At 59.9% G+C, this 16,462-nt stretch overlaps 1 protein-coding gene across 2 annotated transcripts; it reads left to right on the plus strand.

Moving 5' to 3' along the window:
- The first annotated feature begins 228 nt into the window (after positions 1–228).
- Positions 229–16,216, plus strand: RGS19 (regulator of G protein signaling 19). 2 transcript variants are annotated; one of them, XM_030502822.1, is made up of 6 exons: positions 229–397; positions 10,454–10,581; positions 10,730–10,866; positions 12,424–12,498; positions 14,157–14,391; positions 15,528–16,216. In XM_030502822.1, exons 3-6 carry the CDS (start codon positions 10,766–10,768, stop codon positions 15,714–15,716), a joined length of 600 nt encoding a protein of 199 aa, XP_030358682.1. In that variant the 5' UTR covers positions 229–397; positions 10,454–10,581; positions 10,730–10,765; the 3' UTR covers positions 15,717–16,216. The 2 variants fall into 2 exon arrangements, with proteins under 2 accessions (XP_030358682.1, XP_030358683.1); XM_030502823.1 differs by lacking the exon at positions 229–397 and adding an exon at positions 8,012–8,274.
- Positions 16,217–16,462: the final 246 nt, after the last annotated feature.

The raw sequence follows: 16,462 nt of genomic DNA on the forward strand, positions 1-16,462 counted from the left end.
CCCCGGTGCTGGTACCGGGTACCAGTACAAGATGCGTAGGGCTGATGCAGGATGCAAGTGTTGGGTGCCTGGTTCTGGGTGTCAGTATTGGGTGCCTGGTGCTGGATGCCGGATGCTCGGTGCAGGAAGCGGCCGCCGGTGCCGGTGCCGGTCTCCCGGTGTCTGTGTGTCTGTCTCTGTCTGTGTGTGTGTGTTTTGACGTGAGGAAGTGCCAAAGCTGCAATTGCTTTAGGAAGTCAATCGCAGGGGCCGGGGGACGCGTGCGCAGTGCAGCCGCCCCGCTCCGCTCCGCTCCCGCTGCCTCTCCCTCTCCCTCCGGTGCCCAGCCCGGAGCAGCGCAGCGGCGGAGCCGGGGGCCGCCGGGGGCTGCGGACGGCGCTGCGCGGATGCCCGGCCCGTGAGTACCCCGCGGTCCGCACCGGGGATGCGACGGGGCGAGGCGGGGGGGAGACCCGGGCCCGCTGCCCCCTCCCTCGCCCTGCGCCCTCCCCGCTGCGGCCGCCGCTCCCCCCGGACGGACCCCGCTTTGCCCGTGTCCCCCCCCCCTCCCCGCCCGGTGCATCCTCCCTTTTCCACGCTCCGAGCGCCGGGGCTGATGGAGAGGTCTGGCTGTGTCTGTGTGTCTGTGCGTCCGGCGGCTGCCTGTCACCAGCCCCATGTGCGAGGGCTTTGGGGGGGGGGCGGGATGAAGGGAAAAGGGGGAGCAGTGGGATGCTCCGTGGGGATCAGTCGTCGGGGCGGGGGGGACCCCGAGCACCGAGCAGGGAGGGGGCCCTCCCCGCCGCATCACCCCGCGGGAGGGCAGGGCTCCGGCGAGGAGGAGGAGGAGGAGGATGATGATGGAGGGAGGGGGAAGAAGGGGGGCACCCTCCAGCCGCAGGGCCGGGGCTTGCCCAGCCCATGGGGGGAGCTTGCAGCGAGGATTTCCCCCCTCTGGGGCCTCCCCGGCTCCCTCTGCACCCACAGGTGGGTGCTAGGGCGGCAATGGAGCATCCTCACTTGGCCAGGATCCCTCCTTCCCATGCAGCTCCCCGAGCCCCGGTGCTGTGTCTCATCGGGAGAGCAGCAGCAATCGGGAGCCCTGACCTGGTTGTCGGGGGCTTGGGGAGCACCGAGGCTCGGGGAGGTCGTCTCAGGTCAGGGTGACCGTGGGCTCCGGTCCCCACCGGGTCCTCCAGCAGCAGCATGGCCATAGGGTTGGTGGAGGGACCTGGCTCGGTGGTGTCCGGGACACGGCTCTCCCCATAGGGACGTGACATCCGAGCGTCGCCCAACACGAGCCCATCGCATGGGCAGCGTGGCAGGATGCCGCGACTTGGCGCCGTGTCCCTGTGGATGAGGGATGGAGAGGGCCAGGCGCGGCCACCGGAGCTGCTCCGCGTGCGGATCACGGCTCTGGGCACGGGGAGGTTCCCCCGGGAAGCTCCCTCTCCCCGCAGCTTCCATGAGGCTGCTCTGGCGCAGATCCATGGCCTTATTTAAGAAACTAAACAAAAAGTGTTAAGTGAGTGGGAGGGATTTCCCTGCTGCGAGGGGAGTTCATTCCCCTCTGGATGCGCCTCCACCATCCCCATCCATAGAGACACTCGCTCCATCACGCCGGATGAGCGGAGCCCGTTGTGTTCTCTATCCCAGTGGATATCGTTTTCTCTGGGAATACGGGTCGCCCCAGTGGGTACATATTTCAGAATAACTCCCGAGGGAAAGCGCCACATCAGATTTCCCTACAAGGATTTTAGCTCCTCCGCGTCAGCCCTTCCCCACAAATGACTCAAGCTGCTAATCAAAATACAGTCGTGTTCTTCAGCAATTAAACAAAACTCCACCTCAATAAGATTATAGTGGAGAAGCAGGAATTTAGTGACATGAATATATTTCAATCAGGGCGCGGGTGCCCGTTTTGATATCGTTATTAAAAGCGAAAAGAAGGAGGCGAAGGCAGATGATGGGATAATGCAACTCAAACCAGAGAGGGTAAGGGAGGAAAACACCTTGGCAGAGTAGTGAATGCTGAGCCTGCCCCAGTGCAGGAGCAGTTCATCTCTGCGCCTCCTTGAAGCACATCCTCTCCTATCTTTGCTGGTCTCATAGTTGCAGTCTCACTTTTAGGCTGGACTTGAGCTACAGCATCTTGAGTTCCAACTGGACTTGTGCAAAGGTGAACTCAGGGCTCTTCCCTCTGAGCAACAGGTCTGGAGCTGCAAAGCAGCCACCACATCACTCCTCGGCCTCTGCAGAGCACGAGCTCAAGCTGCTGTGGCTTTTCCTCTTCTGTTTCCCCCCAAAATCTTTATCCTCTGGACAAAATCATCTTGGAAAGTCAGCTCAGGAGGAGGCAGGAGCCACGCTCGGTGCTAGCACCGCTCCCGAGCCACCCCATGGTGTGTCCTGCCTTCCCCTTCCAGCTTCTCCTCCTCCTCAGGCCGCTTCCATGCACCACCCCTTGGGCCATGCCTGAGCACCCCAAAAGCAGAGCGGGGCCTCGGGCAGCGCCGCCTTTGTGCCACCACTCGGGGTTCAGCGCTTCGGGCTCTTGCCTGGAATAACAGCAGCTTCCGGGTGAGCCGGTGCCCACGGCCTTCGCCGAGACTTCCTATTACTCAGTTCCTTATTCTCTGCACATCTCTCTATGCATTTCCATTACAAAAGCAGTTCAGAGAGGGGTGGATCTAAAGGCAGTTGTTTATATACATTATTTCATAGTTACCTCTTAATCTGGGGTGAAGAAAAGATGCTGGAGCTTATCTCTGGTTACTTTCATCCCTGATGTGTTATAACATGGGTTTTGCCCGTGGGGAGGACAGGATGGGGGAAGAGTGTCCGACATCTTCTGTGGCGTAAGAGGGGAAGAAACTGAACCCGCTGGCTCATGGGGACTCCAGCAGCCCCGGCACAGACCAGGAAGCTGCTCTGCAGTAGCCATCACTGTCCTGGTCCAGCTGGATCAGGGCCACGAGCATCAGGAGTTTCAGGACACCCATAACTTTTCTTAGGGATGGAGCATCTTAAATCCAGCTGTGCACGCTCTGCGAGAGCTGTGCTGGTCCATGAGCATGGGGTGAGTCCCCTGTGCAGCCCCCAGCCTGCTGCATGGGACGTGGGGACACAGGAACCAGTGGCTTTGCGGTCAAACTATAGTGAAATCAAAACACTGGCTCTTGCTGGTGTAAAACAAGGCAGCAACCGCTGAGTTTTGATCCACCTTCACCCTCCTGCGAACCTGCTCTCTGGGAGCACGGAGAATTACTTATTCCTGTTATTTTTGGGCAGCAACAGGCAGGGAAACACCAAAATCATTTGAAGTTCAGCTCTAACATTCACCTTAGACATGGAAAAAAGGGGGTTTCCTGACACCAGGAAAATGAATGGTGGAGTTCTGCAGCAAGCCGCCCTTCCAGTTCTCTAACCGCTTGGGAACAGCCTCATTTGACCTTCTGAGGGCTCTCTGCTCGGGCTGGGAAGATCCGCTGGGTTTGGGGGCCCAGCTTTGCCACACTGCATGTCAGCACTTGCCCATTCCAGAGGCAGAAACACCGCGGAGGCTCCGGGGCAGCAATGGGGTGGGTATCGGGGGAGCGGAGCCCCAATGTCCCCACGCATGGCCGTGGCTCTGGGTGCAGGCTGTGGGTGCAATATCAGCCCATTCCCAGAGCTGGAGTTACTGCTGGTTCAGTAGAGAGGGGGTCAGGGAGCCAGCAGAGGGGTTTTGGGGTTAAGGATTTGGGTTTTCCCATTGCTCCCCCTCCTGCAAGCATGAACCCACCCCGGGCTTAAGCAGTTTCCTCCCACAGAAGGCGAATGCCCAAGCAGCGTTTCAGTGCAAAGGGCAGGAGAAGAGCAAACAGGTACATATTGGCATTAGCAGGAACCCCGGAAAAGGAAGGGAAAGCTTCAAGCTATAGCCTTGAAAGCCAACAGAAACCAAGGAAAGATGCTGCTGCGGATCTGGTGTGGGTTTCACCATGAGGAGAGAACTCGCAAAGGGGATTTGGGGACACTGTGACAGCAGCGGCCAGCTCTTGTGTCCTCCCATGGCAGAGCCGAGCCCTGCAGCACCCTGGGGGCTCAGCGAAGGGCATCTCCATGGCCTGTGACCTTGGGGATCTCACTGAGATCCCCAGCGAGGGCCACTACCATGATCTGAGCCTGGAATGCCTCCAATGGCATCCCGGTCTGAGAGCAATGCCCGGCCGGAGCGGGATGCAGCGGCTGCCCGGCACTGCCCCAGGGCTGGGGCCACCCCAACGGGGTGAAAGCGCTTCCTTCCTCCCCAGGATGCTGAGCTGAACCCACTGTCCTCCTTCCCCTTTGGCTGGGGTTTAAATAACCAGCACACCCGCTCTCTGAGGACACGAGCTGTTCACAAAGCTCCTGTTGCTTGTCATGGCTGGGGCAGGGCAGAGCATCGCTGCTGCACCGGTGCTGGTGATGCTGCTGTGGCCACAGCACAAGGGTTACCCATGTCCCTTGGGATGCTCCAGAGCTGGGACAGGGCGTTGGGTCACCAAATCCCCCTTGCCATGGGTATTTTCCTGCAGGACAGTCTCCTGTGGGACTCATTCCACAGTCCATCACTGTTGTAACATAAGGACCAAAGTCTGATGTGGAAGTTTTCTTACTGGTACAAGTGAAAGCTCAGCTCTGCAAGCTCTGGTCCAGGGACCTGTGGTGGCACTGGGTCTAGGGGGACAGCCCAGCCCTTCATCTACCTGAAGCCAGACCTCAAAAGGCATTCATGTGCAGGCAGTGGGGCCGACACCATAAACCATGGTGGGCAAATGTGCCTGGGGTGCCTCGTTTGGGGGTTGTCCCCCTTGTCCTCAGCCATAGTGTTGGTGTAGCCCCAGCCTGTCTGGTCCCATCACTGGTTGAGCCGGCTGCTGGCTCAGCCCTGCCCTGACCACATCAATGCTGCGTGGGGCTGTGCTCTGGGCAGGGAGCAGGGCCAGACCTGTCCTCGGCACGGCCGGACCCACCAGACCCACAGGCTCCCAAACCTCCTCCCTGTGCCCGCCCGGTGGCTCCGGATGCAGCCACTGGGGTTTGGTTTCGTGCTGGGGCTGGGGAGGAAATCACCCCTTGGCTGCATTGGGGAGCGCTTGGAGCTGCAGTGAGTGACCCCTTTGATCCACTTTTCCCTTCCTTTTCATCCCGATCCTGTGTTGATTCTCTGTCTGGTTCCTTGTTTCCTCAGAAGGGGCAATTCCGCATCGTCTTATCCTCGGTTTTCCTGTCATCCCCACCCCTAATTACCACTAATGCCCCCTCCTCTGCCCCCTGGTCCCCAGTGGGGTGCAGTGCTGCCCATACTGGGATGGGCACAAGCAGCTCCTGGGCTGGCAGCACCCCATGAACACAGAGCACCCCACCACTGACACGGCTCAGCTCTCAGCCCGGCCACACCAATGCCATATCCCTCCTTTTCTTCTTCCCCCCATCATCTGCTGGGCTCCATCCATGCGGTTTAGCCCCTGCTGAGTATTGATTACCGTGATCTTTCTTCTCCTTTCGCATGGATCATTACCAAATGCTTAACAGGAGTTTGCCTTAACAACGCCGCGGTACGTCTACTAATAGAAACATAATTGTCAGGGTTTGCCTTGTTAAATCCCCAGCTGATTGTGCCGGGTGCTATTTTTATGCTATGAAATAATTAACTCTCTTTCAGTGCAAGAGAGGCCGGAGGGTGGGTGCTGGCAATGCTGTGCCCATTGTGGCTGTGCTGGGACAGAGCTGTGGGTCCACTCACCTCTTTGCAGCAGATGATGGAGAGGTCCTTGTGGTCCTTTTGGTGGGATTTGGCTTGAAGGATGCTCAGTATAGAAATAGAGGTGAGGAGAGGACATGGCACAGAGGAGGTGGCTGGTCCAGACCCGAGCATCATCAGGAGAGGTGCCCATGGGGCTGTTGGACCTCCTGGTGTGAAGGACCAGGATGATGTTGGGACACGCTGCAGCATCTCCCGGTTCCCATCACCAGGACCCATCTTCCCAGTCCCAGGGGATGGCAGACAAATCACTGCAGGGCAGAGGAGCTCCCCAAAGGCACCCGCTCGCCTGCACCACGTGCATGGGCACATCTGTGGTGTTATCAGTGACACGTGCTCGAATGGGTGTCGGGGATGTGGCTGCTGCAGCCACATGAGCACTGTCACCCCCTCATCCCAGTGATCGAGGGATCCCGACCTGGCCGGAGCCCATGGTATTGGGTTGAGCTCAGCAGAGCTGGGGGGGTCTTGAGCCTCATGTCTTTAGTCTTTCTCTAATAGATTGCAAAAGGAGGGGGGGAAGACGGGTCTAAATATAGCTCCTAAAGCTTCCTGTGCGCAGGCAGGTGGCTGGGGCAGGCTGTGGGTCTGCCATGGGGTAACCCCAGCAGAGCATCACCAGTCCCTGTCACCCACACAGGCTGCTGCGGGGCTGGGCTGGGGCTGGTTGTGCTCGGTGGCTGGTTTCAGCCAAATCTGGCACAGGTTGGAGGGGCAGAAGGGCAGGGAGGAGGAGGTGGGGAAGCTGCTGAACCCTTATGAGACACTGGAGAATCCAGCAGCGATGTGCAGGCAGCCAGAGCTGCTGAGCTCTGCGTGCACTGATCCAGCGTGGCCGGTCTCGCAGGGTGTTTTGCAGTTCCTCCAAGGCATGGAAAGGGGCTGGATCCAGATCTGGTGCTGTTCACATCAGGGCATTGGTGGCGTGTGGCAGGGGCTTGGCTGTGCTGGCAGCTTGTCCGGGGTTGGGGTCTCCATCAGCATCGGGGGGGCTTTTGCATTGCCTCTGGCTGAGCGATCCCTATGGATGTGTATGATGAGCAGCAAAGCTGCTCTCCTGGTTTTGGCCCAAAAAGGTCCCTCCTGGCGTGGAGAGCTCATACCAGGGATGAGGAGTAAAAGTATTCTGGGTGCTGGTGGGTGCCCCAAGACCAGCAAACTGGGGGTACTGGGGGCTCCCCTGTGGCAGCCTCCAGCTCTGGGTGCTGATCCCGCACAGCAGGACAAAGGGAATCCTGGAAAACCACCTGGATAATAAATGAGGTGACCCGAGAAACAGAGCGGCGATGGCAGGGTGGGTGCCGGCAGAAGGAGCTGCCGAAGCAGAGGGTGACTTTTGGGTGACAGGGCTGTTTCCATCCGGATGGAGTGGGCTGGGGACAGCAGCAGTGGGATCCCGTTGGTGTTTGGGTGCTGGGGCATGTGGCGTTGGGAAGGGAGGTGATAACAGCTCCGTGTCTACAGGGAAGTGGCTGCGCCAAGCGGGGCGCTGGGCCAGGCTGATAATGGGCACATGCCACAGCCAGGCGCCCTGGGGGAGTGTGTAGGGGGATGTCAGCATTCCCCCTTCCTCTTTCTCCTTATTTCTCCCTTTTCCTCCCTTTTTCTCCCTTTTTCTCCCCTTTTCTCCCTTTTCCTCCCCTTTTCTCCCCTTTTCCACCCGCAGTGAGCCCATGTAAGCGAGGGGCAGACTCTGGCAGAGACCACAAACCGGTTTCGGTCACTGATGTAGCACCAGGGCCGGACCCCTCCGCCTGCAGCGGTGCCAAGGGCAAATTTAATCAGGAAGCAGAGGTTGGGCATTTGATTTCTCTCTCTTTTTCTGAAGAGGAAAGGAACCCAAACAAGTTTGTTTGTGAGTCACTCTTGGCCCATGGAGCCGCGCTTCACAGGCTGGCACATCCCTGGCACCGGGGCGATGCTGCTGGGAGGCACCATGTGAGGCTCTGAGTCAGCCCGGCCCCGGGCGCTGACCCCTTCCATCCCTGCCCATCCTCATCCCTTGGGGATGCCTGGGGCACAGCGTGGTGGAAACCAGCAGTGGGTGCTGGGGACCAGCCTGTGCCCACCATAGGGATGTATCTGCCCATCCCTCCTCGGCAAAGCCACCGCTTGCTTGGCCATGGGGTTGTGCCAGCACCGATGTGCCCGAACTATCTCTGAGCTGGCACCGTGCTCAGTGCCAGGCCTGGCTCACGAGCCCTGGTTCAGTTGTCCTCATGCCTGTGGAAGCCACTGGCTCCAAGGGATGGGAAGCACGAGGGTGCCCTGGCTCCGCCGCTGGTGGGACTGGCTGTGCCCCGTCGGGGTGAGGATTGCAGCCGGGGCTTTCCCAAAAAAGGCCTGAACTCTTGGGTTGCGTTTGCCACTTCCCTCACCACTCCCTTTCCTGTGAGAGGATGTGCTCGGTGCGTTTCTCTTTCTCTCTTCTCTCCCGTCTCCCTGCCCCTGAGCCAGCCGGGGTCACCCTGGCTGGCACCGGCCACCACGGGATGGCCGCGCTGCAGGTATGGATGCGCCGGTGGCATCTCCCCTTGGATCCCCCCTCCAGCCGTGGCACAGGGTCTGGTGGGCACCCAGGGTTGTGTTGGGGTGTCCCGCACCGGGTGGGTGCTGGTTTGTGGCTGAAGGGGGATGCTACGCTGCTCAGAGCATCATCCCCACCAGGGTGCTCAGGGAAGGTGGGTGGCATCCCCATAAGCCAGTACTTGCCATCCCCTTGGTTTTGCCTGCGTGGGGACCCCGCTGCCCACATCTCCCATCGTGGCTGGCACAGGGTGATTCTGATGACTGCTTTGCCCTGGGTGCACAGGGCACACGGTGCTTTGTGTGTGGCTGGTGGGATGGAGCAGCCCAATGGAAGGGCAGGTTTCCCTTTGAAAGCGATTCTGGGGTGCCCGGTTGCGTGGGGGTCCCCTCTCTATCTGGGGAGAGGATGAGGTGGTGCCATGCTCAGTGGGGACATCACTGAGCACATGAGCTGGGCCTGGGGACACCCGGCACATGGGGACTCCCACTGCAGTCACTGGGCAGTGATGGCAAAGGCTCACACAAGGGTTCGGGCGGCTTTTGGGGCGTCTCTTTTCTCTGCTGAGGAAACATCCCCTTTGTGTCACCCTTCCTCATTTCACAGCCTCACGTGTGCGCCGTCGCCCTCCCTCCGCCACCCAACGGGACTTCCTTATCCGCTGCCCCTGCAACACCCCTGCAGCCCCCGCCGTGTCGTGGGGTGCTATGGGGGTGTTGAGGGGTGCACGGGGCTGGGAAACCAGCCCTGCAAATCCACAGCGTGGTGGCATTGCCCTTTAGTGCCAATCTGGAGCTGGTCCTGCCTCCTGGCTGGGTGCTGAGTGCACCCCACATGCATGGGATAGGGATGCTCCTTCCTTGGGTGATGCTGCTCCATCCTGCTGCCTCTCCCGGGTATTCCATGTTGTGGGTCTGCTCTGAGCAAGGCCAAGCAGAAGCAAAGAGCCTGGGAGTCCCCTTGGAGCAATGCCATGTGCTGTCCCCACATCCGTGTCCCTCTGTCATCCGCCTGCTCCACACGCCAGGGCTGCCTTTGCTTCGGGATGGGCTGGGGGGAAGCAGGGTTTTCCCAGCTTTAGGATTCCCTCCTGCTCGCCCCATTCCCGCAGGCTCATCCCCAGTGTCTGTAATTAGTGCTGGGAATGAAGCTGTGGGTCAGATGGAGCCGAGGGCAGCGCGGGGGGACAGGGAGCAGAGCCGCTGCTGAGCCGGTGACAAGGTCACGGCCGCGCTGCCAGCACCCGGGGCTATAAATAGGGACAATTGGGAGTGAAACACAGACTCGGTCCTTTTTCGTTCCTGCGGGAGCGATGGGAGCCAGCGGGAGGGTTGGGAGGGCCCAGGCCAGGAGCTCATGGAAGGCAAAACCAGGGACAAGGGACCGTGGGCTCAAGGGGGCTCTGGGGACATCCCTGTCCCGGCTCCATCTCCCCTGCAGGGCTCAGAAGTGATGGACCCGGGGCAGCTCGACACAGGGATGCTGGGGCTGAGGCAGATGGGGCTGCCCCCCTGCTCCTGCTCCTTCCTTCTAGCAGAGGAAGGACCCTGATTGCTGCCTGGGAAGCAGAGCTGGCCATGACCACATCCTCACCATCGCTAGGTGTGTGCTGAGCCCTGGTACCCAGCACCACTCCTGCCCAGGAGCATCCCTGTTCCGGACTGGACCAATGGTGCTGGTAGGGACAGGCAGCCTGTGAATGCAGGGGGACCATTCTGCAGTGGTGCAGGGCACTGGACTTGGCACAGGGCAAGTTCTGGGAGCTAAGAGTGAAAACTCTTCACCCCCCATTTCCTTCCACTCACATGATGCTGTGGAGCGGCTCCGACTTCCCCATCCTGCGCCTGAAGGCACTGGGGGGGTGTCCATTGGTGTTTCCCCATAGCACAGGGCATGGATGGGGGGCATGAGGCCGGTGCTGAGCTTCGCACCCTGCCCAGCCCCACTGCAGGGCTCAGCAGCACCACCAAAGCATGGGACGGGGTGCTGGGTGAAGCGTGGGGCTGGCAGAGCATCTGCCACCACGTTTCCCCTCCTCCTTTCCTTTTCACTTCCTTCTCTTGCGCTGCCTGCCTTTGCTTGCTGCCTGCACAGGGCTTGGAGCAGCCGGGGGTCCAGTGGTGATGGTAACGTGGTGCCGCTCCTCTCCTTCCCCACAGGCTCCATCCAGGAGGCCGCAGGGACTTTAGCCGGGGGCTCACCCGCGGGCTGGGAGGAGCCGAGAGCAGCAGAAGAGCCCCTGGAGCACGACCCAACCCCGTCCACCGTGTATGAGGCTGGGACGCAGGTGAGGAGGTGACCGAGCCAAAGCGGGAGCCGAAACTGAATCACAGCAAGTCACTGCACGGCGGGGGGGGGGGGTGTCTCTTGTTCTGCTCCATGTGCTTCCACATGGTCGGGGATGATCCTGCTCACTCCCCGTGTGCCCATTGCAGTACGCAGGACCCGCGTCCGCAGAGACACCCCTTCCGATGTCCCGGCATGAGACTTCTCCGACAACGGTGCAACCCGCCAGCAACCACCGCCCCAACGCCTGCTGCTTCTGCTGGTGCTGCTGCTGCAGTTGCTCATGGTACGTCCCACCGCCCGCCCCGGCCGAGGCTCCCGTGGGGCTGCTGAGCACCCACCTCGGCACTGCCCGAAATCCAGGGGTCCCATGTCCCATGTGCCATGAGCAGGGGGGATGTGAGGGTTGTCCGTGTGCTGCTGGTCCTCCATCCTCTGTGCAGCACCGAGTGCTTGGATGTGGCTGCTGCCTGAGCAGGCGCCTGGGTTGAGGGAGATGGGGTCCTGCATCACTCCCCATCCCTGGGTGCTCTGCAGCCCTTGGTGCAGCTTGTGGTACCCACAGCACAGGCAGCTGGGATGGAGCCGAGCCGAGCCTCTGGGATGCTGCGTGCTGGTGTTGGGTTGGGAGCTGAGAGCAGAATGGTTAGGAAGGTGTGAAGGTGTTTTGGAGCAGATGGGCACCGTGGTGCCAGGGTGTGTTGCTGTCCCTGGTGGGTTCAAGTTGAGCTGAGCTGAGCACTGTGTGGGCAGGAGGGTTTGCTGCCTGTTTCAGGCAGGGCAGGGCAGGAGAAGGGCAGGAGAAGGGCTACGTGTCCCTGCCCAGCATGAGCTGCCTTCTCACGGCTGCAGTGCCCTGCCCAGAGAGGATGGTCCATGTCCATTGGAGCCCTCCTGGGCAGCTCTGCCTTGGAGCAGTGGGAGCAGAGTCCAGGCCAAAGTACTGCCTAAAGCCAAGGATGTAACCAGCCACTCGCCTGCATCTCCCATCCTCTCTGAGGATCCCCAGCTCTGGATAGCCCAGATTGGAGCCCATCTGCTCGCTCCATCCTCAGCATCTCCCTGCTTCGATTGATGGCTCTGGGTTCTGCAGCAGCTTTGGGCTTTACAGCCACGGAGAGCACTGACCTTGGAGGAGCAGCAAACCCTGAAGCTGAGCCCTGTGCAAACCTCAGCACCGGAGTGTCAGCCCCATGCAAACCCCCACCGAGCCCTTGGGGCCTCATCTCGCCTGATCCCATCTCGTTACCTTGCATTTACAAGGCAGTGAAGGCATCCTGCCCTGAACATCTCCTTCCAGGATGCTGCCCTGGGCAGGGTAACCCTTCCCTGTGTCCCTCCTCCATCTCTGCAAGAGCCTGTGAGGAGGGATGGGATAGAAATCCCTCCTGTACCCCACTCATGGAGCAAGCAGTGACCATTGCCAATCATTTCGGGGCTCAGCAAGCCCCAGGATTGACATGAGCAGAGAGGTTCTGCTCATCACATCTACTCTGTGCGAGCAGGAGCGATGGTGTCGCAAGCAGGAAGCGCTGTGGTCAGCCTGGGCACCAAAATTGGAGGGCCTGAGGGAAGTTGGCTGTGCCGGGCTGAGGGATGGGGGACAGGGGACACCGGCACGGCCCTGGCACACATCACGGTGCAGCGGTGCCCGAGCACAGGAAACACGTTTGCACGATGGTGGTGAAATGGCACAAGGGAGCCGGGGTGGGCAGGATGCTGGGGAGGAGGTGGGATTTGGGGTGCTGGTGCCCATGGAGGAGGTTTGGTGGTCAGGGGGGGTCGATACGGGGTCCGGGTGCGTCCCCAACGCCCCTGACTACCTTTCCATGTCCCCTGTTAGGAACGAGGACCGGGAGCGAGCGTGGAGGGCGTCCCGGGAGACCAAACTGGAGACCATCCCAAACTGTGAAGCCTGGTGAGTGCCGCAGGGTTGGGGGGCACCGCATGGTCCCCACTGCCTCCATCCATGGAACCCAGCCCCGCATCCTGCCTGCTGGCACACACATGGGGAGCAGAATCAGAGCACCAGGATTCAGGGGCTCCTGATGCTGCTTCCAGCAGCGTGTCCCTGAGTCCCAGCAGGAAATGGGAGCCTGGAGCCCTCTGCAATAGTGGCCCTTGGGGCTCTTGCACAGGGAAACTGAGCACACAAGAGCCTCAGGAGCTTTCAGGCCACATCCCAAGGGCAGAGCCTCATCCTGCCCTTTAGACTCACTGCCGAGAGCACCTTATATCCAGAGGGAGAGGAGGGGACGGGCTGTTCAGCGCTGCAGAGGCAGCAGCAGTGTCCATGTACCACAGGACACAGTGTGGTTACACTGCACCGAGCAGCCACCCCCTGGGGCACCCTCCACACCCAGCCCAGCAGGGTCAGACGTGCTAATTAATGCTGACAGTGATTGCTCCTGCCCTGCTTTAGCAGGTAATGAGTGTCTGCTCCCTCCTCCCCAGCTGTGAGCGATGATGGGTTGATGTCAGGCTATCCCTGCCTGGCTCAGAGCTGCAGGGAAGGGCTTTTGCTCCTTCTTTTTGGGTTTGTGCAAAGGCAGCACCAGAATATGTCTCAGCTTGGGATATTCAGCTGGCAGACCCCAAGAGCAGCCTCCTAACTAGATGCCCTTAAAGCTCATCCAGTTCCAACCCCCTGCCACGGGCAGGGACACTTTCCACTAGAGCAGGTTGCTCCAAGCCCCTGTGTCCAACCTGGCCTTGAACACTGCCAGGGATGGGGCAGCCACAGCTTCTCTGGGAAAAGTCTGTGCCGGCGCCTCAGCACCCTCATAGGGAAGAGCTTCTGCCCTTTAAGAGCTCATCTCAATCTCCCCTGTTTCAGTTTGAACCCATCACCCCTTGTCCTATCACTCCAGTCGCTGTTGAAGAGTCCCTCTCCAGCATCCTTGTAGCCCCCTTCAGACACTGGAAGCTGCTCTGAGGTCTCCATGCAGCTTCGCTTCGCTTCTGTTCTCTTCTCTTCCTCTCTTCTCTTCTCTCTTCTCTTCCTCTCCTCACCTCTTTCTCTTCTCTTCTCTTCTCTTCTCTTCTCTTCTCTTCTCTTCTCTTCTCTTCTCTTCTCTCTCTTCTCTTCTCTTTCTCTTCTCTCTCTTCTCTTCTCTTCTCTTCTCTTCTCTTTCTCTTCTCTCTTCTCTTCTCTTCTCTTCTCTTCTCTTCTCTTCTCTTCTCTTCTCTTCTCTTCTCTTCTCTTCTCTTCTCTTCTCTTCTCTTCTCCTCTTCCTCTCCTCTTCCTCTTCCTCCTCTCCCAACCTTCTCAGCCTGTCTCCATACAGGAGCTGCTCCAGCCCCTGATCATCCTTGTGGCCTCCCCTGAACTTGCTCCAGCAGCTCCACATCCTTATGTTGAGGACACCAGCACTGCACACAGTGCTGCAAGGGGGGTCTCATGAGAGCAGAGTAGAAGAGTACGATTAGCTCCATAACAACCTGAGCAGGAGCAGCCTCAGGATGGGCGCAGGGGTTCTGGGATGGGGCCGGGGATGCTCAGAGATGAGCCATCGGACGGGGGGAACACTGTGGCCATAACACTGTCCCTTTGCCCTCTCCGGGGGGACCCGGCAGCGCCAAGCCCACGCCGGAGGAGGTGCGGGGCTGGGCACAGTCCTTTGACAAGCTGATGAAGAGCCCGGCGGGTCGCAACGTCTTCCGGGAGTTCTTGCGGACTGAGTACAGCGAGGAGAACATGCTCTTCTGGCTGGCGTGCGAGGAGCTCAAGGCCGAGTGCAACAAGCACACCATCGACGAGAAGGCCAGGATGATCTACGAGGACTACATCTCCATCCTCTCGCCCAAGGAGGTACGGGGCAGAGCTCCCGCAGGGCTCAAATAGGCCTGGGAGGGATGGTCCTTAGAGTCATAGCATCAACTGGCTTGGAAAAGACCTTTAAGATCATCAAGTCCAACCATTACCTCAGTCCCCCACTAAACCATGGCACTGGGAGAGGGCTCTGGCCCAGCCCTGCAGCAATTTGGGGATGGGGTGGGTTGCTTCATGCTTGTGTATGGATGGCAGTGAGAGCATCCCATGGGATGCTGCCGGCAGCGGGACCCAGGGGCCGGGTTGTGCTGCGGGGCTGAAACCTCACGAGGGCACCAGCGGGCCGAGGAGACGCTGCATCCCAGCTCAGAGCATCCCTGGAATGGGGGCATCCAGGGTGGGAGCAGCCTGAGCTCCCTCTTTCTGCACAGCAATGGGACACGGGGAGGACCCAGCAAACTCTCTGCAGCTCCCCCCAAACACCCTGGCTGTGGTGCAGATGTAGTCTGGAGCACATCGTGGTCTTCCATGTCTCGCCATGGTGCTGCATTGATACCCAATTCATAGCATCACAGACTGGTTTGGGTTGAAGGGACCTTAAAGCTCATCCAGTTCCAACCCCTGCCACGGGCAGGGACACCTTCCACTAGAGCAGGTTGCTCCAAGCCCCTGTGTCCAACCTGGCCTTGAACACTGCCAGGGATGGGGCAGCCACAGCTTCTCTGGGCACCCTGTGCCAGCGCCTCAGCACCCTCACAGGGAACAGCTTCTGCCTCAGAGCTCATCTCAATCTCCCCTCTGTCAGGTTAAAGCCATTCCCCTTGGCCTGTCCCTACAGGCCCTTGTCCAAAGCCCCTCTCCAGGTTTCCTGGAGCCCCTTTAGGCACTGGAGCTGCTCTAAGGTCTCCCCTTAAGGAGCCTTCTCTTCTCCAGGCTGCCCCAGCCCAGCTCTCTCAGCCTGGCTCCAGAGCAGAGCTGCTCCAGCCCTCGCAGCATCCCTGTGCCCTCCTTTGCACTCACTCCAACAGCTCCACATCCCTCTGGTGTTGTTGCCCCAGAGCTGGATGCAGGATGCAGGGGGGGGGGTCTCTCTCCTGCTTTCCCTTAAGAGCTTGCACAGGGGTGGGTGCTGGGGGCTCATCGCTGGGTGTCCCTCACCCCCTGTTTCTGCCCAGGTGAGCCTGGACTCGCGGGTGCGGGAGGTGATCAACCGGAAGATGCAGGAGCCGTCCTCGCACACCTTCGATGATGCGCAGCTCCAGATCTACACGCTCATGCACAGAGACTCCTACCCTCGCTTCCTGAACTCTGCCATATACAAATCGCTGCTCCAGAGCGTCTCCCACTCCTCCTCGGAGTCCTAAGGGCGCCCGATGGCCGCGGGGACGCCGGTGGGGACACAGTAGCCAAGGGGGGAGGTGGTCTCGGTGCCTCCTCCCTGCTGGCCCCCTCCTAAGTTTTTAGCTTTTTACCTATGAACCATCACCCTGGCGTCTGGGCCACCCTCCAGGACTGTCCCCAGGGCTGGTGGCATCTGTACTACTGAACCCCTGCCCCGTCCCTGGCTGGAGCGAGCCGGGAGCGCGCCCGGGGCCCGGCTCCCTCCGCATCCCGTTTGGAAGAGGTCACTTTATTCCATCTCCACCACACGTGGGGACACGGCCCGTCCCCGTTTCCCACCTGAGACCCAGTTGGGGGCTGGGTTGGGGGGGGGTTGGGGTGGGGGGAGGTCGAGTGTTGGATTATTTTGGTTTTTTTTACTTTTTATTTGAAATGCGCTTTTTTGTTGGCTTTTATTGGGGGTTTGGGGAGGGGGGTGGTGGTTGACAAGTGTCTCTGTACAGATAAAAACTTGTCAGGTTTACATGCTCCAGCCTGGTGGCATTCCCAATGGATGCGGGGGGCTGGATGGCACAGAGGGCAGGCAGCCCCCTGCCCCGAGCCTGCAGCTCCCCTGTCTCTAAAGCTGCTGGAAGGGATGATGGGGACATGAGGATGCACTTGGAGGCTGGTTGGGGGGTACCAGGGGTACAGCACACTCCTGTCACCCCAAAGTCAGAGCATCCTGCACCCTCAGTTCACAGACCTCAGGGAAGGGGAGAACATGGAT

The sequence above is a fragment of the Strigops habroptila genome, chromosome 13 (assembly GCF_004027225.2).
Source record: "Strigops habroptila isolate Jane chromosome 13, bStrHab1.2.pri, whole genome shotgun sequence".
Taxonomy (NCBI): domain Eukaryota; kingdom Metazoa; phylum Chordata; class Aves; order Psittaciformes; family Psittacidae; genus Strigops; species Strigops habroptila.